At 41.2% G+C, this 18,082-nt stretch overlaps 1 protein-coding gene across 1 annotated transcript in view; it reads left to right on the top strand.

Annotated features, from left to right (window-relative positions):
* PRDM6 (PR/SET domain 6) overlaps positions 1-18,082 on the top strand; it is a 79,996-nt gene that overhangs the window by 1,989 nt on the left and 59,925 nt on the right. Inside the window, exon 3 of the mRNA XM_071424363.1 lies at positions 8,598-8,905. Within this exon, the coding sequence (XP_071280464.1) occupies positions 8,598-8,905 (308 nt within the window). The remainder of the gene's footprint in view (positions 1-8,597; positions 8,906-18,082) is intronic.

Here is an 18,082-nt window from a genome sequence, read left to right as displayed (position 1 = left end):
GAAAAGTTGCAGTTTTCATCAGATGGTCTAGGGCAAAGTTTTCCTCTTTCTTATCTCGGAGTATCGTTTCCTTTCAGTCTTCGTTAACACCTCGTTGGTTTTAATTTCCACCCCTACGGAAAAGCATGACATGGTCATTTAAAGAGAAAAGCCGATTTTCTCGACGAAAAAGTCTGCACGAGTCAGAATTAATTTAGGACTTGGAGGTTCTAAAGAGTTTTATACTGCTGTTGCCTATTATACAGCTGGGAGGGTTTTTTTGGGGGGGAGGGGGCGCCCCTATCATTATACATCTGTACGGATGAAAGGTTTGTAATTTTAGAAACTTCTGTCCTTTTTTTACCCTGTATCTATCAATACGACGCAACCGAGGAAATTCACGACATGAAAAGAACTATATGAACTCCTAATAGTTCATCAGTTTTATAACTAACATTCAGAGCACACGGATCTGGATCTGTCCCTCTTAAAACACATGGCTTAGACCCATGCACTTTAAAAAAAATATTATTGTTTCAAACACTCTCTTTTATCCTAAGGTTTCTTAAAACTTTTTTTTTTTTTTTTGGTTGTCCTTCTCAACCACCACCACTCCCCAAATATCTGTTTAAGGAAGGCTGTTGAACAGAAAAACGGTACCCCAAACCAGCAGTCCTGAAACACATGCCCAAGCAAAACGCGGATTCGTTTAATTCAATTTCAGATGAGGAGCTTGTTTTGAAAGTTTCCCTGACATCCTGCTATGTATTAATTAAACTGCGTGGATGCTAGCACAGTCTTCAGCACTGTGCATATGTTAGGGGGAAAGCTGAATCGGGGTTTGGTGGAGATTTTTCCCGCCTTCTTAACATTTCAAATGCTTCTATATTGGTTGTCGACTTTATTTTGAGCGACTTCCTCATGCTTAGTCGTACCTTGTAGTGAAACTTGTTCGTGTATTTTGTGTTCTCGGGTGAAGAAAATGTGATGTTATAAATTACATGCAGAAAATGGAATCCGAAACGCACTTCTAATCGACAACCGAACGGTTCAAACAAAACATGTTTTACTTCTCGGAGCCGCTCTGTAAACCTAAAGGGTAAAGGTTTTAAAAGGAGAAAGGAATATTGAAAAGCGTTTTGGGGGTGGGGGGGATATTTTTAGGGACTGAGTGGAATAACAGCACCCCGCAGAGTCGGAGGCGAAGCCTGAATAATTTCTTCCCGAGCGCGGTATAAAAGGTGGAAGCTTCGGGGAAGAGAAGGGATCGATTGCGGAAAGGACGCTTGTGAATCGCGTCCGGCTCTGACGGGGCAGCCGTCGCCGTCGGAAAGACGGGCAGGGGGCGGCCAGCGCCCTCTCGACTTTTTTTAATGTTTGTTTTTCTTCAGTTAGATCTAAACATTCCTATAATTTACTTCTTTACAGGGCGGCTTTCGCTCTAGCGGTTATTAGTTGCCTCTGAGCGAAACTTTCAACGCGAGTGTTTCGGTCTTCTGGGACCAAGCACAGTTGCTTTGGGCAACTCGTGCTTAAAAAAAAATAAAGAAAAAAGTAAGCTGTCAGTGAAGAAGGAGTGCCGCAGCTACAGCCTGTGCCGCGCCATGCACTCCCAGCACTCGCACGATCAAGGGAACAAGCTGCAGGGCACGGGCCTGGCTGCCCCTGCGCGGCTCCCCGAGTGCGGCCCGGGTCACGCTAGCGGTCCGTGGGCAGCGGGATTTCCAGCCGCCTTCACTCCCACCCTCACTCCCGTTTCGCATCATTCCCACCCTCACGCCCGTTTGAGGGGAAGGAGGTGGGGGCTGTGGGTGAGATGAGGTGCCGTCTACTTTAGTTTGAGTCGTACTTGCTTGCTGCACTTCCATCTGCGGACAGCCCCGAGGACACCCCGAGACGGGCCGGCTCTCCCCAGCCCGGCGCAGTCACCCGCCCGCCCAGCAGGCCTCCGTCTGTTTCTCGGGCTCTAATCCTAGCTGTACCTCCTTCACCAACCGAGCGAGTGCCCCGTCTCCCCTACTTTCCCAAATAATATCCCTCTCTCCATCCCGAGCATCCCTTCCTTTTGCGGGGCTCCCCGCGTGTCCCCGCTCCCCGGCAGGTCCCACCCGCTCGACAGAGGCGCCGGCCGACTTCGCGTGTGCCCCGGTGGTGCTGCGGGGCCGGGGCGGCGGCCGGGGCTGTCCCGACTTCCGAGGCTGTCCCGACTTCCGAGGCTGTCCCGTCCCGGCTGCCGAGACTGTCCCGTCCCGTCCCGTCCCGGCCTCCCCGCCCGGCCCCGCTCCCCAGCGCTCGGCCCGGCCCGGCGCCGGGCCGCCGCCGAGGGAAGATGGATGGGCGGCGGTTTCCCAGTAGACACACGCCTTGATCGTCAAATATCAATGAATATGGCACGGTCTTGGGCGAGGGAAGGGGCGGGGGCCGCCTAGGAGCTGTGGGTTAAGCGTCTATATGTAATTGTTTTAAATTGAAAGGGGGTAAGCTAGGGAAAAATAATGATAATGATAATAAAAAAGAAGCAATTAAGAGGCAAAACGCTAACTAGAGCCCAGCGGTCTTTACCCCCAGGGAAGTAAAGGGGATTATGCTAAAGCCCCGATAAAGTGGCAGGCGGCTGGGGACCGTTTGCTTTCCAGCCTTGAATCTGGAAGGACGAGGATATTTCTGGGCGCTGGGGGAGGGGCGCTGGGGCGGCCAGGAGAGATCTCCTCGGGTGAGCCCGGGGCTGCGGGACCGGCTGGTTCCCTCGGAGGCTTGCCCCTAGCTTCTGGGGAGACGCTTCCGCACGGAGAGCTCTGAGACTCCTCCGCCTTCGCCAGCAAGCACCAACCTGCCACTGTAATAAATACGCTGTGCAAAACTGAAGTGTCACGCGACCAAGCACTTTGCACGCCTTTTCCCATTCAATTTATGGGGAGACAGTGTATATATAACATGCTGTGAAGTGGATCGGTGTGGAAAATATTCGGACTTTTTTTGTTTTCCTCTGGACTGCTGGTAACCTGTATGATTTAGCTATTTTACATCATTAGTTACCCAGCACTCTTAAATATAGCAGATAGCCATACATTAGATTGAGGTTAGAGAAGGTGGTGACTGTTTATTTAGGGTGATAAAATGGTCCATCAGCAGTAATCTCCATCGATATGTGCCACCAGGAGATGAAGGATGAGGGGACAAGCCACAATTAATTGCCCTATAGTTTTGTAGGAGAGAGTGGAGCCGGTGCGGGCTGAACTTCGATCTCCTCTCCTGGCGCCTATTCATCATCTCTACATTGTATATGGGGGTCTCTCAGGGGCAGAGGGTGGCAAGGTTTATCTACACACAATATTCTCCTACCCTTCTCATACCTGACACGGAAATTTAATTCATTCATACCTACAGAAGGCAGGGAAAATCAAACCCACCTCCCTCAACCCGCCCCCCACTCGCCTCTTAAAAATGACCCGAAAGCACCTGACCCACTCCGGGGCGCCCGGGCGCTCTGGGGAAGGAGGAACAACCTCCGGGGTGTGCCTGAGCCCCGGCCGGCAGTCGCGGAGCCCTCGGCAGCTCCTGCGCTGCCGCCGGAGTCGCCGGCGCCCTGCGCCGCGGGGGAACGGGCAGCGAGGCACTGCCAGGGCGCTGCAGCCCTGCGAGAGGGGGCTCGGGCCTCCGGCACCCGGGGACAGCCCTGGGTCAGCGGGCCGGGCTTGGTCCCGCTCTCTGCAAAGAGTCGTTAGAATTAATAACTAAATAAATAGAGGGCACCCGACGGGAAAACGCATCCGTGTTTCGTACCCCCGAAAGCCTGCCTCCAGTGAGGCAGCCTGATAGAAACTGCCAATAATTTGGTGAAAGGAGGTGGATGCCAGTTCATCGATGAGGAAACTGAAGTACGAGAGAGGCTGAGCTTCCCTGGAAAGCTCCAGCCCTCAGGAAACAGACAGAAAGAGTCTCTTCCAGACCTCCCTCCTGCTTAGCTGGGTACCCGGGCCCAGACAGGGATGCAGGGCCAGCCGTAGTGATTTATACTTGCAAGTGAGTAATACCATGTGAAATGATGGCCACTTGCACTGGATACCTGCATGCTTGTGGTGAATTATGAAGCAAAGGGTCAGAGGCCACCCTTCTTTAATACCAGCAAACTGCAGGTATCCAGTCTAACTGCACCTTTGAAGCATATTATTGCTGAGGAAAAAATGTATTTCTTTCATTTATTGTTACAGCTGGTTTGGTGGTAAAAACACTGTGTTAAACCCTAGTTTCACTGACGAAAGGTTTTTTCTTTCAGATTTGCTTTAAAGTGTGCAGTAGTAGTGTTATTTATGTTGGTGTGTGTTTAAAATAACATTTTGGGGGCAATGATATGTCCTTTTGCCTAGGTTTAGTACTTTTAATGTACTCACATGGATTTATAGTATTGGCATTACACTGTGTTCATTTTTCTGGAGGCACATAAACAGTAACATCTTCCAATCCTTCCACAAGAACCATGCCAAACAGCTCCTCTAGGAAATCCTCTAATTTTCTTTTTCTTGCATCTTCCTTTCCTTAATCCTCCTTATCTATAGAATATGAAGGTATAAAGACGGAAATTGATCTTCCAAAGTGTTTGGCTGTATCTGGGCTTGTAATGCAGTATTCCCACTGACTTTACCTTCTACATCTCTAGATTTTATCAGGACATACTCTGCTCTGGCTGCAGTCCTCCTTTATTTTTCCATTTTCAGCAAGTCCTCCAATTTTCTTACATTTCTTGCTTCTTCTTGACTTGATTTGGGGCTTAACTTATGCTATTGCAGAAAGTAGAATTATCCATTTCAGCTGTTCTCAGTGAAGCCCTGTACTCACACTCTCTGAGGCCAATACTGGAGGAAGGGCACAGGACACCTCTCCTTGTCACCCTATCTGGCCATGCTCTGGGAAGTTCACACTTTTAGAAGCATAATTTTTGTGTGAACCCCCCACACCAGTGTGGGTGATAATGGCCACTCTGGTGATGTCAGTGGACCTCAACACTCCCCCTCTCAAACCCCCGCTTCTTTTCCATGTCTTATTAAGCATGTTGGTGCAGTGTGCCACATTATGCTCTGCAGCACAAAGGTGATGCTGTTCATTCTGCTGTGAGGCAGGATAGTGTGCAAGTCTTGGAGCTCTTGATTTTTTCCCCAAAATGATATGAAGGAAATCCTTCCCTTGCCCTCTGAGGCAAAGGAATACATTGCCTACAGTGGTGGTCTTTAAATGGACGCTTTCATGTATTACACTATTACACAAAAGTTAGTTACAGAAGAGGAAAAGATGCACAGTAGCTTTTTGCTCCAGGCATGGTAAAATATAGCTAGGATGGCTTCCATTCCTTATAACATTTATGAGAATTTTTAAAGATTTTATTTGTGCAATTACATAGCAACTAAAGCTAAATGTATGAAGCATGAAACTAAGAAGAATTTCAATACTGCTTAGTATTAAAGACAGATTCCTCCCTTCTCATCAACAAGACATTAGCCAAAACAGTTTCAAAAGATGTTCCATTTTCCAAATTTTCAGCTTTGGCAGGACAAAGGGGAAAGGAACACAGCAGGGGATCAGATACTGTGACTGCCAAGCATTAAGACATTACCACTGTTTTTGGACACTGGAAAATAAATATCACCATGTGTGACTTTCTGTAAGGGTAAATGACAGTGACACGGGGTTTGTTTATACTCCTTGACAATTTCTTAGTTTCTTTTTCTTGGAAATGTAGAAATAAAACGTTTAATCCAAATTCATGAACACACATTGTCAGAATTAAGTTAAGGAATTATTGTTCTAGGCAGGTACTGAAATTTTTGTGCGTGAAAAGTTATGTATATCTGGTGGCCGTATGCAGGAACTCAACACTGAGATTGTCTGACTGGAGTAAAGAAGATATTGAGCAGGTTTAATGTAAATTTCTCCAGAGATACAATTCCTCTAAGAAAGCCATTGTAATCAGCTAGTTATGAGGAGGGTTACGTATCCAGAAAATATTAAAGCAGTGCAAAAAATTAAAATTCAAGGGCCTACCCTGGTGCTAACTGATATCATGGTTAGACATCATTTCTTTAAGCTCTCAGTTTTCCTGTAAGATTTTTTCTTTCTAACTTGCGTGGGTAGATTGAAATCAATTGATTTCATAGAGTCATAGAACAATTTGTGTTGGAAAAGATCTGTGAAGTCATCAAGTCCAACTGTAGATCATAGAGTTCAGCCATAATCTGTTTAGAGTGTATCACATGCCAAACTGTTTTGGATTGTGGGCTTACTTTTTCATTGTTTGGGGTTTTTTCTTCCCTTTTCCTATTTGGGATCCTTTCCTATGTGACCTCCAGTGCCAAACTGCAGTGCTGCCCCTAATATCTTTGGATAGGCCAAAACCACAGGGTTTCTTGATGACTGGTTTTGAAGAGGAAAGGGAAGAAAAGATGCTGTGGTGATACCTCACTTTCCAAACTAGCTGTGGAAATAATAATAACAAAAAAAAAAAAAACCAACCCCAACCGCCCTGCTGCCCCATTCCCTCCCTCTCCAGCATGTACTTGATGCCTTTTATTCATCGTGCCTCAGAATGGTTGTAGGAATATCTGCTGCGTTCTTTTAGGACTCGCCAGCAATATCTTCCCTGGGGTCCTGCAAATCCCAACCTCCACCCGCCATCTACCTCTAATCGACGGGGCTCGGAGAGCAAAACCCCTGTGCTGCGGTGCTTCAGCCCAAGAGAAGTCGTTTTGTGGCAGGGATTATGTCCTTAAGGCGAGGAGAAACTGCACCCTGCAGCCAAAGTCACGCTTTTTGGCGGCGTAAGGGCGGTCCCCACGTAAGGTGGCTTTGCCCTGCCTTGCCGCCGGCGCTCCTCTGCCTCCTGCCCGGACCTGCTAGGGATGGATGGCTTGGGGCCAGTTTGCCGTGCAGCCCTTCTGCAGGGGCACCCGCCGGAGCAATGCACAGCTCAGGGCTTGTCTCCTTGCCTTCTGCTGGGATCTGTAAGCGATGCTGCGGGTAGGGAACTCGGACTGACGAGCACCAGGTGGAGACAGGCGTTTTCTGAATACTCAAAGGTGTAATGATCTTGAGGGAAATTAGCCTCCACACGTAACTTAGTAATAATTTCTTGTTGCTGAATGCACCTCTTTTTTAATGGTAAAATTTAAAAGAGGATGACAGGAAAAAGTGTTTATGTAGTGTGTCTAAAACTGGAGAATACACATAGAAGCCATAATTTGAAGATGCATCTTTTACTGTCCTCTAGCAGCTTTTGCTGGAATGAGGGGAGGGTTTTCCTTTGAAGGATCTGTAGGAAAGAGACCTACTTAATACACAGTACATCCAGTTTGGAAAGAAGAGCATCTGAGTCAGGGCCCCTGAGAATTGAGACTGTGGTTGCAGGCAGTCTAGCAAGTCTAAATCTGTGGCATAGACCAAGAAACTCCCACTTCTGTAGTGAATGCTGTGCTCTGTTTTTATAAGGAGTGGTATATAAAATTATTAGGGGAAAGATGTAGGACTTGCTACAAGAGTACTGCGCCAAAATTATTGGTTTTTCTTTGTATTTCTGGAATAAATTTATATGAAAACATTTATTGTGCTACGAAAATGAAATGTGAAGAAGACGGCAATTTATTTCAAGAGATTCACTGTTATGTTAACTTGGCATATCTCCAGAGAAATTAATTTCTTGAACATGAAACATTTTCCTGGAAGATGTACATTTGTGGCATGTGGAATAGTGTGCAGTGGAAACACTTAACCAAAATTTTCTTTGCTCAGAAAAGAAAAGCCATGGTAGGATCTTCCCAAAATAGAGACACATCATTCATTATTAACAACAGTTAGGGAAATTAACAGTTTTACAAACTGATCTTTTTCACAGGAATTGCTCATGAACTCAGATATGCTGTTTTGGTCTTTTCCTAGCTTCATTTACATTGTACAGGCAAAGAACATGCATTCTTATTCAATAAATAAAATTTTAAGTGCCCAGAAATATTTGCTGCATAATTTCAGTTTTAAGATTAGATTTGTCTTTCGTAAAGTAAATGCGCATGCAGGCTCCAATTTGTCATTCATGAGGTTCTGGTTTATTTATTTTATTTTCCAAACAGACAGACATGCACACACACATGTTAATGTAAAAACCAGAGTGAATGTTCATTTAAAATAAGGATTAAATTAAATCTTGTTCCAATTAAGCCCTTGGGCTGAGCTGTGGTAAGGCAGTTGAGAGGGACTTGTGACACACTATGACTGTGTTTTAAAATGTCTCTCTGAAACACACTGGGATGGTTTAACTGCACTATTTGTATTAGTCAAAAAATTCATCTTTAAAAACATTGTTAAAGTAAATGAATCTTGGCAAGTTTGTGAGTACACAAGGCTTGCAAATTGTCTGCAGGATTTCTGCTCAGGCTTTGGAATTTTTTATTTAAGGCTTTGGTGAGATCTGGGAAAGAGCCTAAGCAGCGCCCAGAGGGCACGGTGTGCAGGAGCACTGGCTGTGCTGCCGTGAAATGGCAGTGCAGGCGCAGGGATCTGCACGGCACGGCCGTGGCAGTGGTGGTGATGGTGGCCAGCAGCACGGCACTGATAGCTTTCCCCTCTTTGTCCCTCAGGATGTGACATGTGTGCTGATAACCGGAACGGCGAGTGCCCGATGCACGGGCCCCTGCACTCCCTGCGCCGGCTGGTGGGCACCAGCAGCGCCGCCGCCGCCGCCCCTCCGCCCGAGATCCCCGAGTGGCTCCGGGACCTGCCCCGGGAAGTGTGCCTGTGCACCAGCACCGTGCCTGGCCTGGCCTACGGCATCTGCGCGGCACAGCGCATCCAGCAGGGCACCTGGATCGGGCCCTTCCAGGGAATCTTGCTCTTGCCAGAGAAGGTTCAAGCAGGTGCCATCAGGAACACTCAGCACCTCTGGGAAGTAAGTTATCATGTTTCCTTCCTTGTCAAATTTGATCTTTTTGAAGTAAACATGGAGCGTGATTGTATGCAGTACCAGCACCAGAACTAGCCGTGAAGATAAGCAAACAAACCCACAACTCAAATAAACCAAGTAAGCAGGTTTGAAAATGTAGCCAGTGCAAGAAAAAGCCTTGCTATGATAAAGGTAGCCAGAAAACCAGTGGACAGCACAGAGCTCCAATTGGTCTGCATGAGAAGAGCTGATTTTTGCAGGTGCTGTAATGTGTAGTAGAGAGTCTTGGTCAGAGAAGTCTGAAGCTTTTACAACACCCAGTGCTTTCTATATTTTGACCTGAGTTACAAGAGCTGATGGAGCTCTCAGGTCACAGCACCAGCTGTATCATGCTAGGGTGGTGCATGTGGGTTGAGATGGAGTGCTGCACCGCTGCTGTGGCCCTCAGCCAGTCCAAGAAAAGCTACTGAAACCCAGGATCCTATTCCACAGCCTGATCCTTTGCAGTGCAACAGAGTTAGTTCTTGCTCAGTTTAGTTCAGCTCTGGTCCTGTACCTACTGTGCATTCACTGAAGGAGGTTTCCAGTACTTTATGAAAGCCAAATTCAGATATCTCAAAGCTGTTGGTTTTTCTTTTTTAAATATTTGTCACTGTCTTAGAGAGTGATAGTTATAACTCAGGAAAAACCTATAATCTCCGTGTCTCAGAAAGAGCCTACTCTCTTCCTAGTCTTCTGCCATTAATTTCTTCTTTGATTTGTACTGGACGGTATAATTTTTTAGTTCTGCTTAGTCCTCTGTAGCTGCAATCTCTGCTTGCCTCAAAACTAACTGCAACAGTCAGTAGAAACAGGCCAATAGACCTGTGGTACTTGCTCATCTACACCAAATCCAGATCTTCAGTGTATAAGGAATCCATGAAGATGCAGCGTGTTTTTGCTGTCTTCAGTGTGTGTACAGGGAAGGTGAATGGATCTTTGAAAGATATTTGGGGATTTGGAAGAGTTGGAGCTCCTATGCTTTTCCTGCATGTAAACAAATAATAAACAACACACTAGGGTCTTTGTCTCAAGGTATTTACCCAAAAACATCATTGTGGCAAGAAGATTTTCACATTAAAAAGACCAGTCTCATAACACACCTGAACATGATCAGTAGAACTGGATGAATTGCAATGGTTGGGAATTTTGCTGCTGCCTCCAGTGGAGATGGGATTTCTCTTGCACAGCAGATATTGATAATTTGGACTTTAACCTGTTCCTACCAAAGCCCAGTGATTATAATGACAGTATTTTGGGATACTTATCAATCACATATTTTTTATGGACCACTTTATAATCATGTTGGAGTTCTAATTGTTAAGAAGGGTATTGTGATTTAGACTATTCCAATTAACAGAATATATAATAGTGAAATGAGGTTGCCAGATCCACATATTACAATAAATACTGAAATTTAGATAAATTAAGTCAGATAATTTTTCCATAAATGTTTACAGCATGAGTTTAATTTTTAAAAACATATGAATTAGTTTTATGCAAGTAAAGTTGCAAATATGGACAATACCTTTTTAAACAAGCAAGAATTTTTATCATATTTCAGGCTAGCTTAAAAATGGTTTTGAAGCAATGAAAGAAGCTAGGGCTTTTTAAAAAAATTAAAAGCAAAACTCAAAAAGATACTAAGGAAAAAAAAACCAGCCAGTACTATTGTATGTACCAGATTCAGGCTGTAAGTGCTTGTCGGCTGAGTTTTTGTGTGGGATTACTCTTGTGCTCTTAACACACAGCACAGATTTCCTGTTGGCTAGCAAAATGAATGCATGTATTTTAATGGAATTATCTTAAAAATAAGAATTCAATTTGATTTAATAATAACATGTTGCTCACGGTCTTGAATTATTTCTGTTAATGACAAAAACTGTTATCAAAGAAACACATATTCTAAGCTCTAGCCAAAATTTTGCTGCTTCTCATTTGTTTCGTCTTTCAGTTTGGCATACTTTATCTGTCAGAAGACCAGTGTTTAATAAAGAAAAATATATTAAAAGAAAGTAATCAGAAACTAATTTTACAGAACCTGATCTATGAAAATACATAAAAGCAAATGACAGTATATATCTAAATAGTCTGTATTCATTTAGTCTACATGGTATAGGAGTGTGGATTAAATCACTGTGAATGATAAATAAATGTTTCATCATAGTCCCTTTATAAAGTTGTGGCCTTAGTCCATTCTCTTTCACCAATATTTCCCACACAGCTGCAAATGCAAGTCTGTCTACAGATCAGCTGTTCAGCATTAGGTCTTGATAGACCTTATGGAGAGAATTTCACGTTTTTAGTATCAAAAATTGCATTTTATTATTTTGCCCTCAGAACTGTAAAGTTGATAGATATTTGTTTTAGTTTACAGTTCTTTGTGTACACCAGGCAAACGGAAGGGCTATTGCGAACACTTTTAAGCATAGTTACTGTTTTGGTTGCTTTTTTCTTTATACTCTTTGTTGTGGGAAACATCAGAAGCACTGCATTTGATGTATAGTTCAATGCTATGGAAATATGCTTCAGACTGTCTGCACAAGTGTTCCCACCACGCACTCAATGTTTGCTTTGCGTGTAATCCACACAGCACAGCGTACCGCGACTAAGAGTGAGTTACACGCCATTCCATTACCTCACAACAGCCTTGACACCTATGGGTGTTCATGGGAAATTATAGAGCTCACTCACAATCAGCCAAGATAATTTTTTATAACTTACAGAAAGATCAGTCTTTCAGAAAGCCAAAAATATTAGTCATTTCAGTTGTACTGCTTTTTTTTCCCCTTTGGCCCACTTCTATAACCAGAGTTTGCTTGTATTTTAAAAAAATACAATAAACTCTGATTTGTTTAAAACAAAAACAGGACTGGGTGTATTAAATAAACATTCTCTTTGGTGATACAGGCATTTATTCCAGCAGTGCTTCATAATGTTTCTGATCTCTTTTTTTTTTTTCTATTTTGAAGTAGTGAGAATAATCCTTTTGTTATTGCAAAGAAACAGAGACTTTCTTAGCAATTAGGTCTTACTGATGAGAATGAGATAATTTTCCGCTAATGTGTTTTCTAATAAAGAAGTGGAAAGGCACACTTGATTCCAACATATATGAAAACATTATCTCAATTATTAATGTGTCCTTACTCCCTGGAGATAAATTAATCTAGTTGCACATGGTTTCCCCTTTCTGTTTAACATCAAAATTTAATAAGAGTAGACTTAAGGAATGTATATGATATACACTTAAATTCTATTAGAATAAAACACTGAGGTTTAAATGTGCATACATTTTAGTAGTCAAAAGTTTTCAGACTCCCAACTTTAAACTGTGAATTCTGGAAACAGCTAATTTGTAAATGGTCTTTTCCCCTGCAAATGCAGCTTAGATGAAAAAACTTTTACTGACAGACATATCAAAGGATACAGTCTTATCATTTCCTGTTCTTCATGTGCCTGATAAAGAGTTTGCTATATCTTTTTTTTTCTTTCATGTGTCGTCAAATAGCTATTTTTTTTCTTGCAACAGCCTAAAAATGTCAAATATATGATTTTACTTCATTTTGACTTTACTTAATTGAAATTTAGCATTTTTGGAAGTAATTTTTTATTATATGCAATTTCTTTTTACATGGATGAGCAAAATTATATGTGTATATATATACATATATATATCTATATATATATGTATCAGGTTGTTCATTAGTAAATACAAAATGCTAAATCTGTGTAGCTGATTAAAAAATTCCCCCTCTCCCCCTGCTTCCTTCCCCCCACCAAATTAACTGGCACAAGAAAGTGTGCATGTCATCTTAATAAAGTACCATATGGGTACTTTTTGGCCTTCTTGCCTTTTGCTTCAACTGAAGCAAAAGAAAACATTGCCTTTGCCTTCTGCTGGACCAAGAACAGGCTTTTTGCTGGGATGCACTCTGGCCAGGGCCCATGCAGCAATACTGGATATTTTGGAACAAATTAATATACACAGAGAATCCTTGTGCTTCAAATGAAGCACTCATTGCAGTTATGGTGATAGATTCTTATCCAGATTCTCAAGGCTGCAGTTTTGGACTGAATTTGCTGTTACAGAAAAGCACTGGGGGATAGAATTATGTGCGTGCTGTCGTTCTATTAAAGTAAAAATTATGTTTCTCAGCAATCTGTCATCTAGTATTCCAGACTGCTTGTCAGCTCTGTTTTAAATTTGTCATGTGCATGAAATTCAAGTAATTTTGTCTTGAAAAACCTCCTTAGTTACTTTCCTATTGTGTCTTAAGTTATTCAGACTAACAGCTGGTGCCATTCTGTTATATTTTTGTTTTGCCATTTCTGAGGATTTTGTTTGATGTAGCACCCTTGCATTTATTTTCCATTGAAAAAGACCAATAATTTTTATTTTTACATGGATTTTAAATTCCCTTGCTGTGGGAAAATATCACTAATATTGTGGTCAGTAGCATGCTAAACTGTAAGCTCAGTAAGAGGACTCCATTTGTGTACCTCAGAAGAAAATTGTGCTAAACATCTACAAAGCAGCCTTCTATCGTTGGTATTTCTGAATCACTTACTAACATATTTTCCCAGATAACTTCTATAAATTACAAACTCCTTTCTTAAGGTCCATAAAAAGTTAGTATGATCACAAGTGTGGAAGGTACTTTATTTTTAATAATTTTAGTTCTTAGAAGAGCTAAACAAACCCCTGATGCTTCTTTTAGAAGACCTGTGACTTTTACAAGACTTTCTTATGCATTATTTTAATGTATCTCCATGTTTTTGGTATGCTTTTTCTGTCTACAGAGTGTATGTGTAGTATGCCTAAGCACATGTGCTACAAAATTAATCTAATTTGGCATGGGGACAGATTTTCTTCCTATTGAACAAAGTGAAGTTTGGAATACACTTTGGTGTTTGGAGTTGGATACAGCCCCAGAATTTTAAGAGTGTTACTGAAAACAGGAATTCTGAGGACTGCATGGAACATGCACACGTCTGGACACACACTATTCCCAGAAAAAAAAATATTTTCTAAATTGCTAGATCATGCAGGGACTATCTGTTTTTCCATGGCACATAATCTCACCTTGGAGATTTCATTATGTAATATGCAAAAATACTGAAGTGGAACACAAATAAATACAAAAGCTCAATTCTGTCCTTATTTGACCATTACCTTTCTGCATTGCTGACTGGGCACCAGTGTAATGGAAATATTAGACCTTTTAATTTAATAATTATAAAAGTGATTTCCACTGTTGTATGAGACTGATTTGTAAGGCTTGAAATTACAATTAATTTATGATACTATTAACAGGTAATTATTTTGACTGACTTTTGATTCAAAATTGGTAAATAAAGGCAGTAGTTTAATCATCTATACAAGTGTCCAAAATGTGTTGTGGGCCTGATGTCAATAATGTATTTATTATAGATTTGACTAAGTGAAACAGTGCAATGTGCTTTTCCAGGTGGTGGTGACACTCAATATTCTGCAGAACTGCCTCAGTCACTGCTCCACACACTTTGGTCCCCCAGATTCTGTGGCATCAAATGCGCATAGACTTTAAAGTGCAGACTTTTAAGTAATCCCTTAACATAAAAGCTGGAAAATTCAGCCCAGGCTATACCTTCCCTCTAAGGACTTGGCACCTTTTCCAGATAAGTTACAGAATTCCATTATCCAAATTGTTACACATGTGTGACAGAGGTTGACCTTTAGTCATGTCAATCCTTTTTGCCTAGGCCTGGGGCTCCAGCCTAATGGCTCAAAGCCTGATTTACTCACTGTAATAAGGGCAGGAGGTCGAGCAATTGTCAGCTCGCCTGCTCATACTCGTCTTGGAGCCTGGTTGAAGGCTGTTAACACAAAGCTTTTCAAAGTGAATTTACAACCACCACCACTGACATAGGCCAATCAGTACACCATAAATGTCAGGTTAGTGAGATTGAGCAGTAAGTAAAGCACTGCCAGCCCTATTGGCTGAAATCAATTGCTTAAGGTTTAACTGAGAATAGCAACGCGTGTACAACTACATCTGCAGAACCAGCTTCAGGTTGGAGAGTGAGTTGGAGGGTGGTTTAGGTAGAATTACCCACCAGCCACAGCCATGGCATCATGTCCTACATTTGTTCTCCTTCCATTTGAACAATGCCTGCCCTGACAGAATCTGTGGCCAAAAAGTTCTTAGATCAGCCTTTTAGTTATAGAAATAAGATTATTCTGGTTTTTTGCCTATGGGAAAAAAAAAAGTGTGTGGGGTAGAACAGTGGAAAGGATGCTAGGAATATTTTTATTTTTTATTACTTATTTCAGTAATTCTCAGCTGTTTTTACTCCTCAGCTCCTAGAAGGTTTTTTCATAAGGAAACTGTGGCTTTTTTTGCCATTGGCTTGTAACTGGAAACTATCACAGGTTTCACTAATGAGTGATTATGTACCTGATGGTCTGAATATCCATGAGATGTAGTTACCCGCAAGACTGAGTGTTTTTATCATTTTGTGTAGTGACAGCTTGGACAACAATTCATTTGCCTTTGAAAGCATCAGCATTAAAATGTAGAAATCCATTAAAATGCTGTATGCCAGGATTTATAAATTAGGCTATTTCCTTGATTATTGCAATCATTTACAAAATTGATTGTCCCAGTGTGGTATAGGCAGATTTCAGCAATGATCATTGACAACAGGCGCATCCTCTAATACCTATACTCATTGTTCTTTAAAAGAAAAGCCACTCTACTGTGAGGTTATTCTCCATCTCAAGGTCAATTATGCATTGAAAAAGTCTACTAATGTAGAAGATCACACGTCTTTAAAGTAGAACCACATCAGCTATTTATAGCCTGTAATGATAGCCGGAACACTTATTTTTCCTTCTGTTTGTAATTTGTTTGTTGACAGCCAAGGCATTCACTTGAATCTGTAGCACATATACTTTTTGTGATCTGTTATTGAAAGGTAAATAATTTTGGCAAATTGCAGCTGTAAATATTTATTTGATTGAAGATTTAAAAGTCGATAGTGTGTTTTATTTGTTGCATCTTAAAGTTCTAATTAACAAATAGATAGGGAGTACAGTTACTTGATGTGGGTCAATTATTTCTGCAAGACACAATCAAGAAATGATGTCACAAAGCAAATATGCTCTAGAAGTTTTTCTATATTGAAACAAGTAAAATAAAGCCACAAAATGCTAGCTACGAACCACAAAACCACAGTGCTTTCTACTTGCATGGACATAAGTAATGTTCATGTTAAAAACCTTAAAATGCAGGTGCTCTCAGGAGGCTCTTTTTGCAAACTATACACAAGATCCAGTCGTAGCTGGCAAAAAGCTGTTTTGTATCATATGCATATCAAGACTGATATCCTGCAGTTGTTAATCAGTCCTTGCCTGGACAAGATAGCTATTGATGTCACTGTGAGCTTTGATTTAAGGAGGTCTTCAGGCATGACTGAATAACACAGTACCAGTGTAATCACAATTCTTAAATCTTTTTTTTTCTAAGATAGGTGAGTAGCTCTTTCAGATTGGCAGAACCACCTGAATATTTTGTGCTGGTGTCTACACACAACAATATTGCAGTAGATGTAAAGGGACCTTTGTATAAATGTATCCATTCAACATAAAGACAATATTTTGCTGTGAAAAACTGAGGTTTGCACTGCCAGTGGCTGTGTAGCAGTGCATTGTGTTTAGTTAGATGAATATTAGAATCAAAGAAAAACATTTTTTTCCTGTATCTTGTGAAAAATGTGTAGCTCATAAATTTGTTGTTTGTACTACACTGCATATTAGTTGCCTGGATTTAGCAAGACGTACATAAACAATTCTGTATTTTATCAGTAATTCAACCTGATACTTTCTGTGTGGAGACCTACTGGTGTATAAGAAAGCAAATTTATTGACCTGAGGGTATTTCTAAAGATGTTTTGATTTCATTTGTGAAACTACAAAGTAGAGAAAAGTGGTTTTATCACAACTACCAGTTCCTAAGAAATAGAGGCAAGAGGGAGGCTCTGTTCTTCATGTTGTTCACCTGTAATGGAGCCCTGGACTTTCATTTAGGCATTTTCATTTTTTAGGTAAATAGAGTAGCGGTCAATGTTACAGTCCTAAGCTAGTAATCCTGCATTAACTGAAGTGTCATCTAAAACGCATATGAAGTTAGCAAATCTAAGGTTCACTGTTTTTACCTAGACTAAACTTCTAGTTCTATAAAGATCACTATTTTTGTCTTTTAAACTATTTTATGTGTACTTATTGCTTTTGCTACATCAGCATTCACTGTGGAAAGCAGGGTATTAGTTTTTATCAATTTATGGAAGGAATTTTATAGTAGTATGGCTGACTGGCACCATTTTAAGACCATAATTTTGCGAAAGAGCTCACCATTTCAGTAAAAGTAATTTTTAAGAAAGTGTTCTCTTTTCTAGATTCTATTTTTATTATCTATTTCTGTTTCTGTTTCTCTATTTCAATTTCTGTTTCTATTCTTATTCCTATTTCTATTTCAAGCCGTCTTGAATGGTTTCCCCATTTCCACTGCTCCAGTAAAAGGAGATGAAAGAGATACTCAAATACTTTTACAAAAATGAGGAGAACTCAGACCAGGGGTTTTTTTTGTATAATCAGTTTCTAATAAAGCACATCTTAATTTCCAATTGGAGAAGTGAGAGAGAGCTGTAAATTTTAGCCTGTGTTTTTGTTGATTCGTTTTATTGTGACCAGCAATATTTCAGTGACAGCTGCAGTAACAAAGTGACATTTTTCTGCCACTAAAAAAATTATTTGTCTTTCAGAGCAAATAATATGACATATTGCATTTGATGAAAAAAAAACCCAAAATACCATTTAAAAAAAGAAAAAAAATTCTCATCAATGACCTAAGGCCATTGGCAGGAAGACTGGTAGGATTCTGAGATGGCACACATTCAGAAAGTTCAAGAAGAAATAGGAACATTTAATGAACATAAACATGTTTCTTTTTAACTGATGCAAAAGTATCATCACAATACTTGCACAAAACATAGATTCCTGAAAAAACGGTTGATTTAAAAAAAGATGTGTTTTTCATCCAAAAGTGTGAATTGCAGGCTAGTTTTGAGCAGTTCTAATAGAAATGCACAAAAAGTTACAGAAAC

This window comes from Agelaius tricolor, unplaced genomic scaffold, assembly GCF_023055355.1.
Source record: "Agelaius tricolor isolate 1412-34295 unplaced genomic scaffold, bAgeTri1.0.p SCAF_4, whole genome shotgun sequence".
Lineage (NCBI taxonomy): Eukaryota > Metazoa > Chordata > Aves > Passeriformes > Icteridae > Agelaius > Agelaius tricolor.
This window is presented reverse-complemented; position numbering and strand designations above follow the sequence as displayed.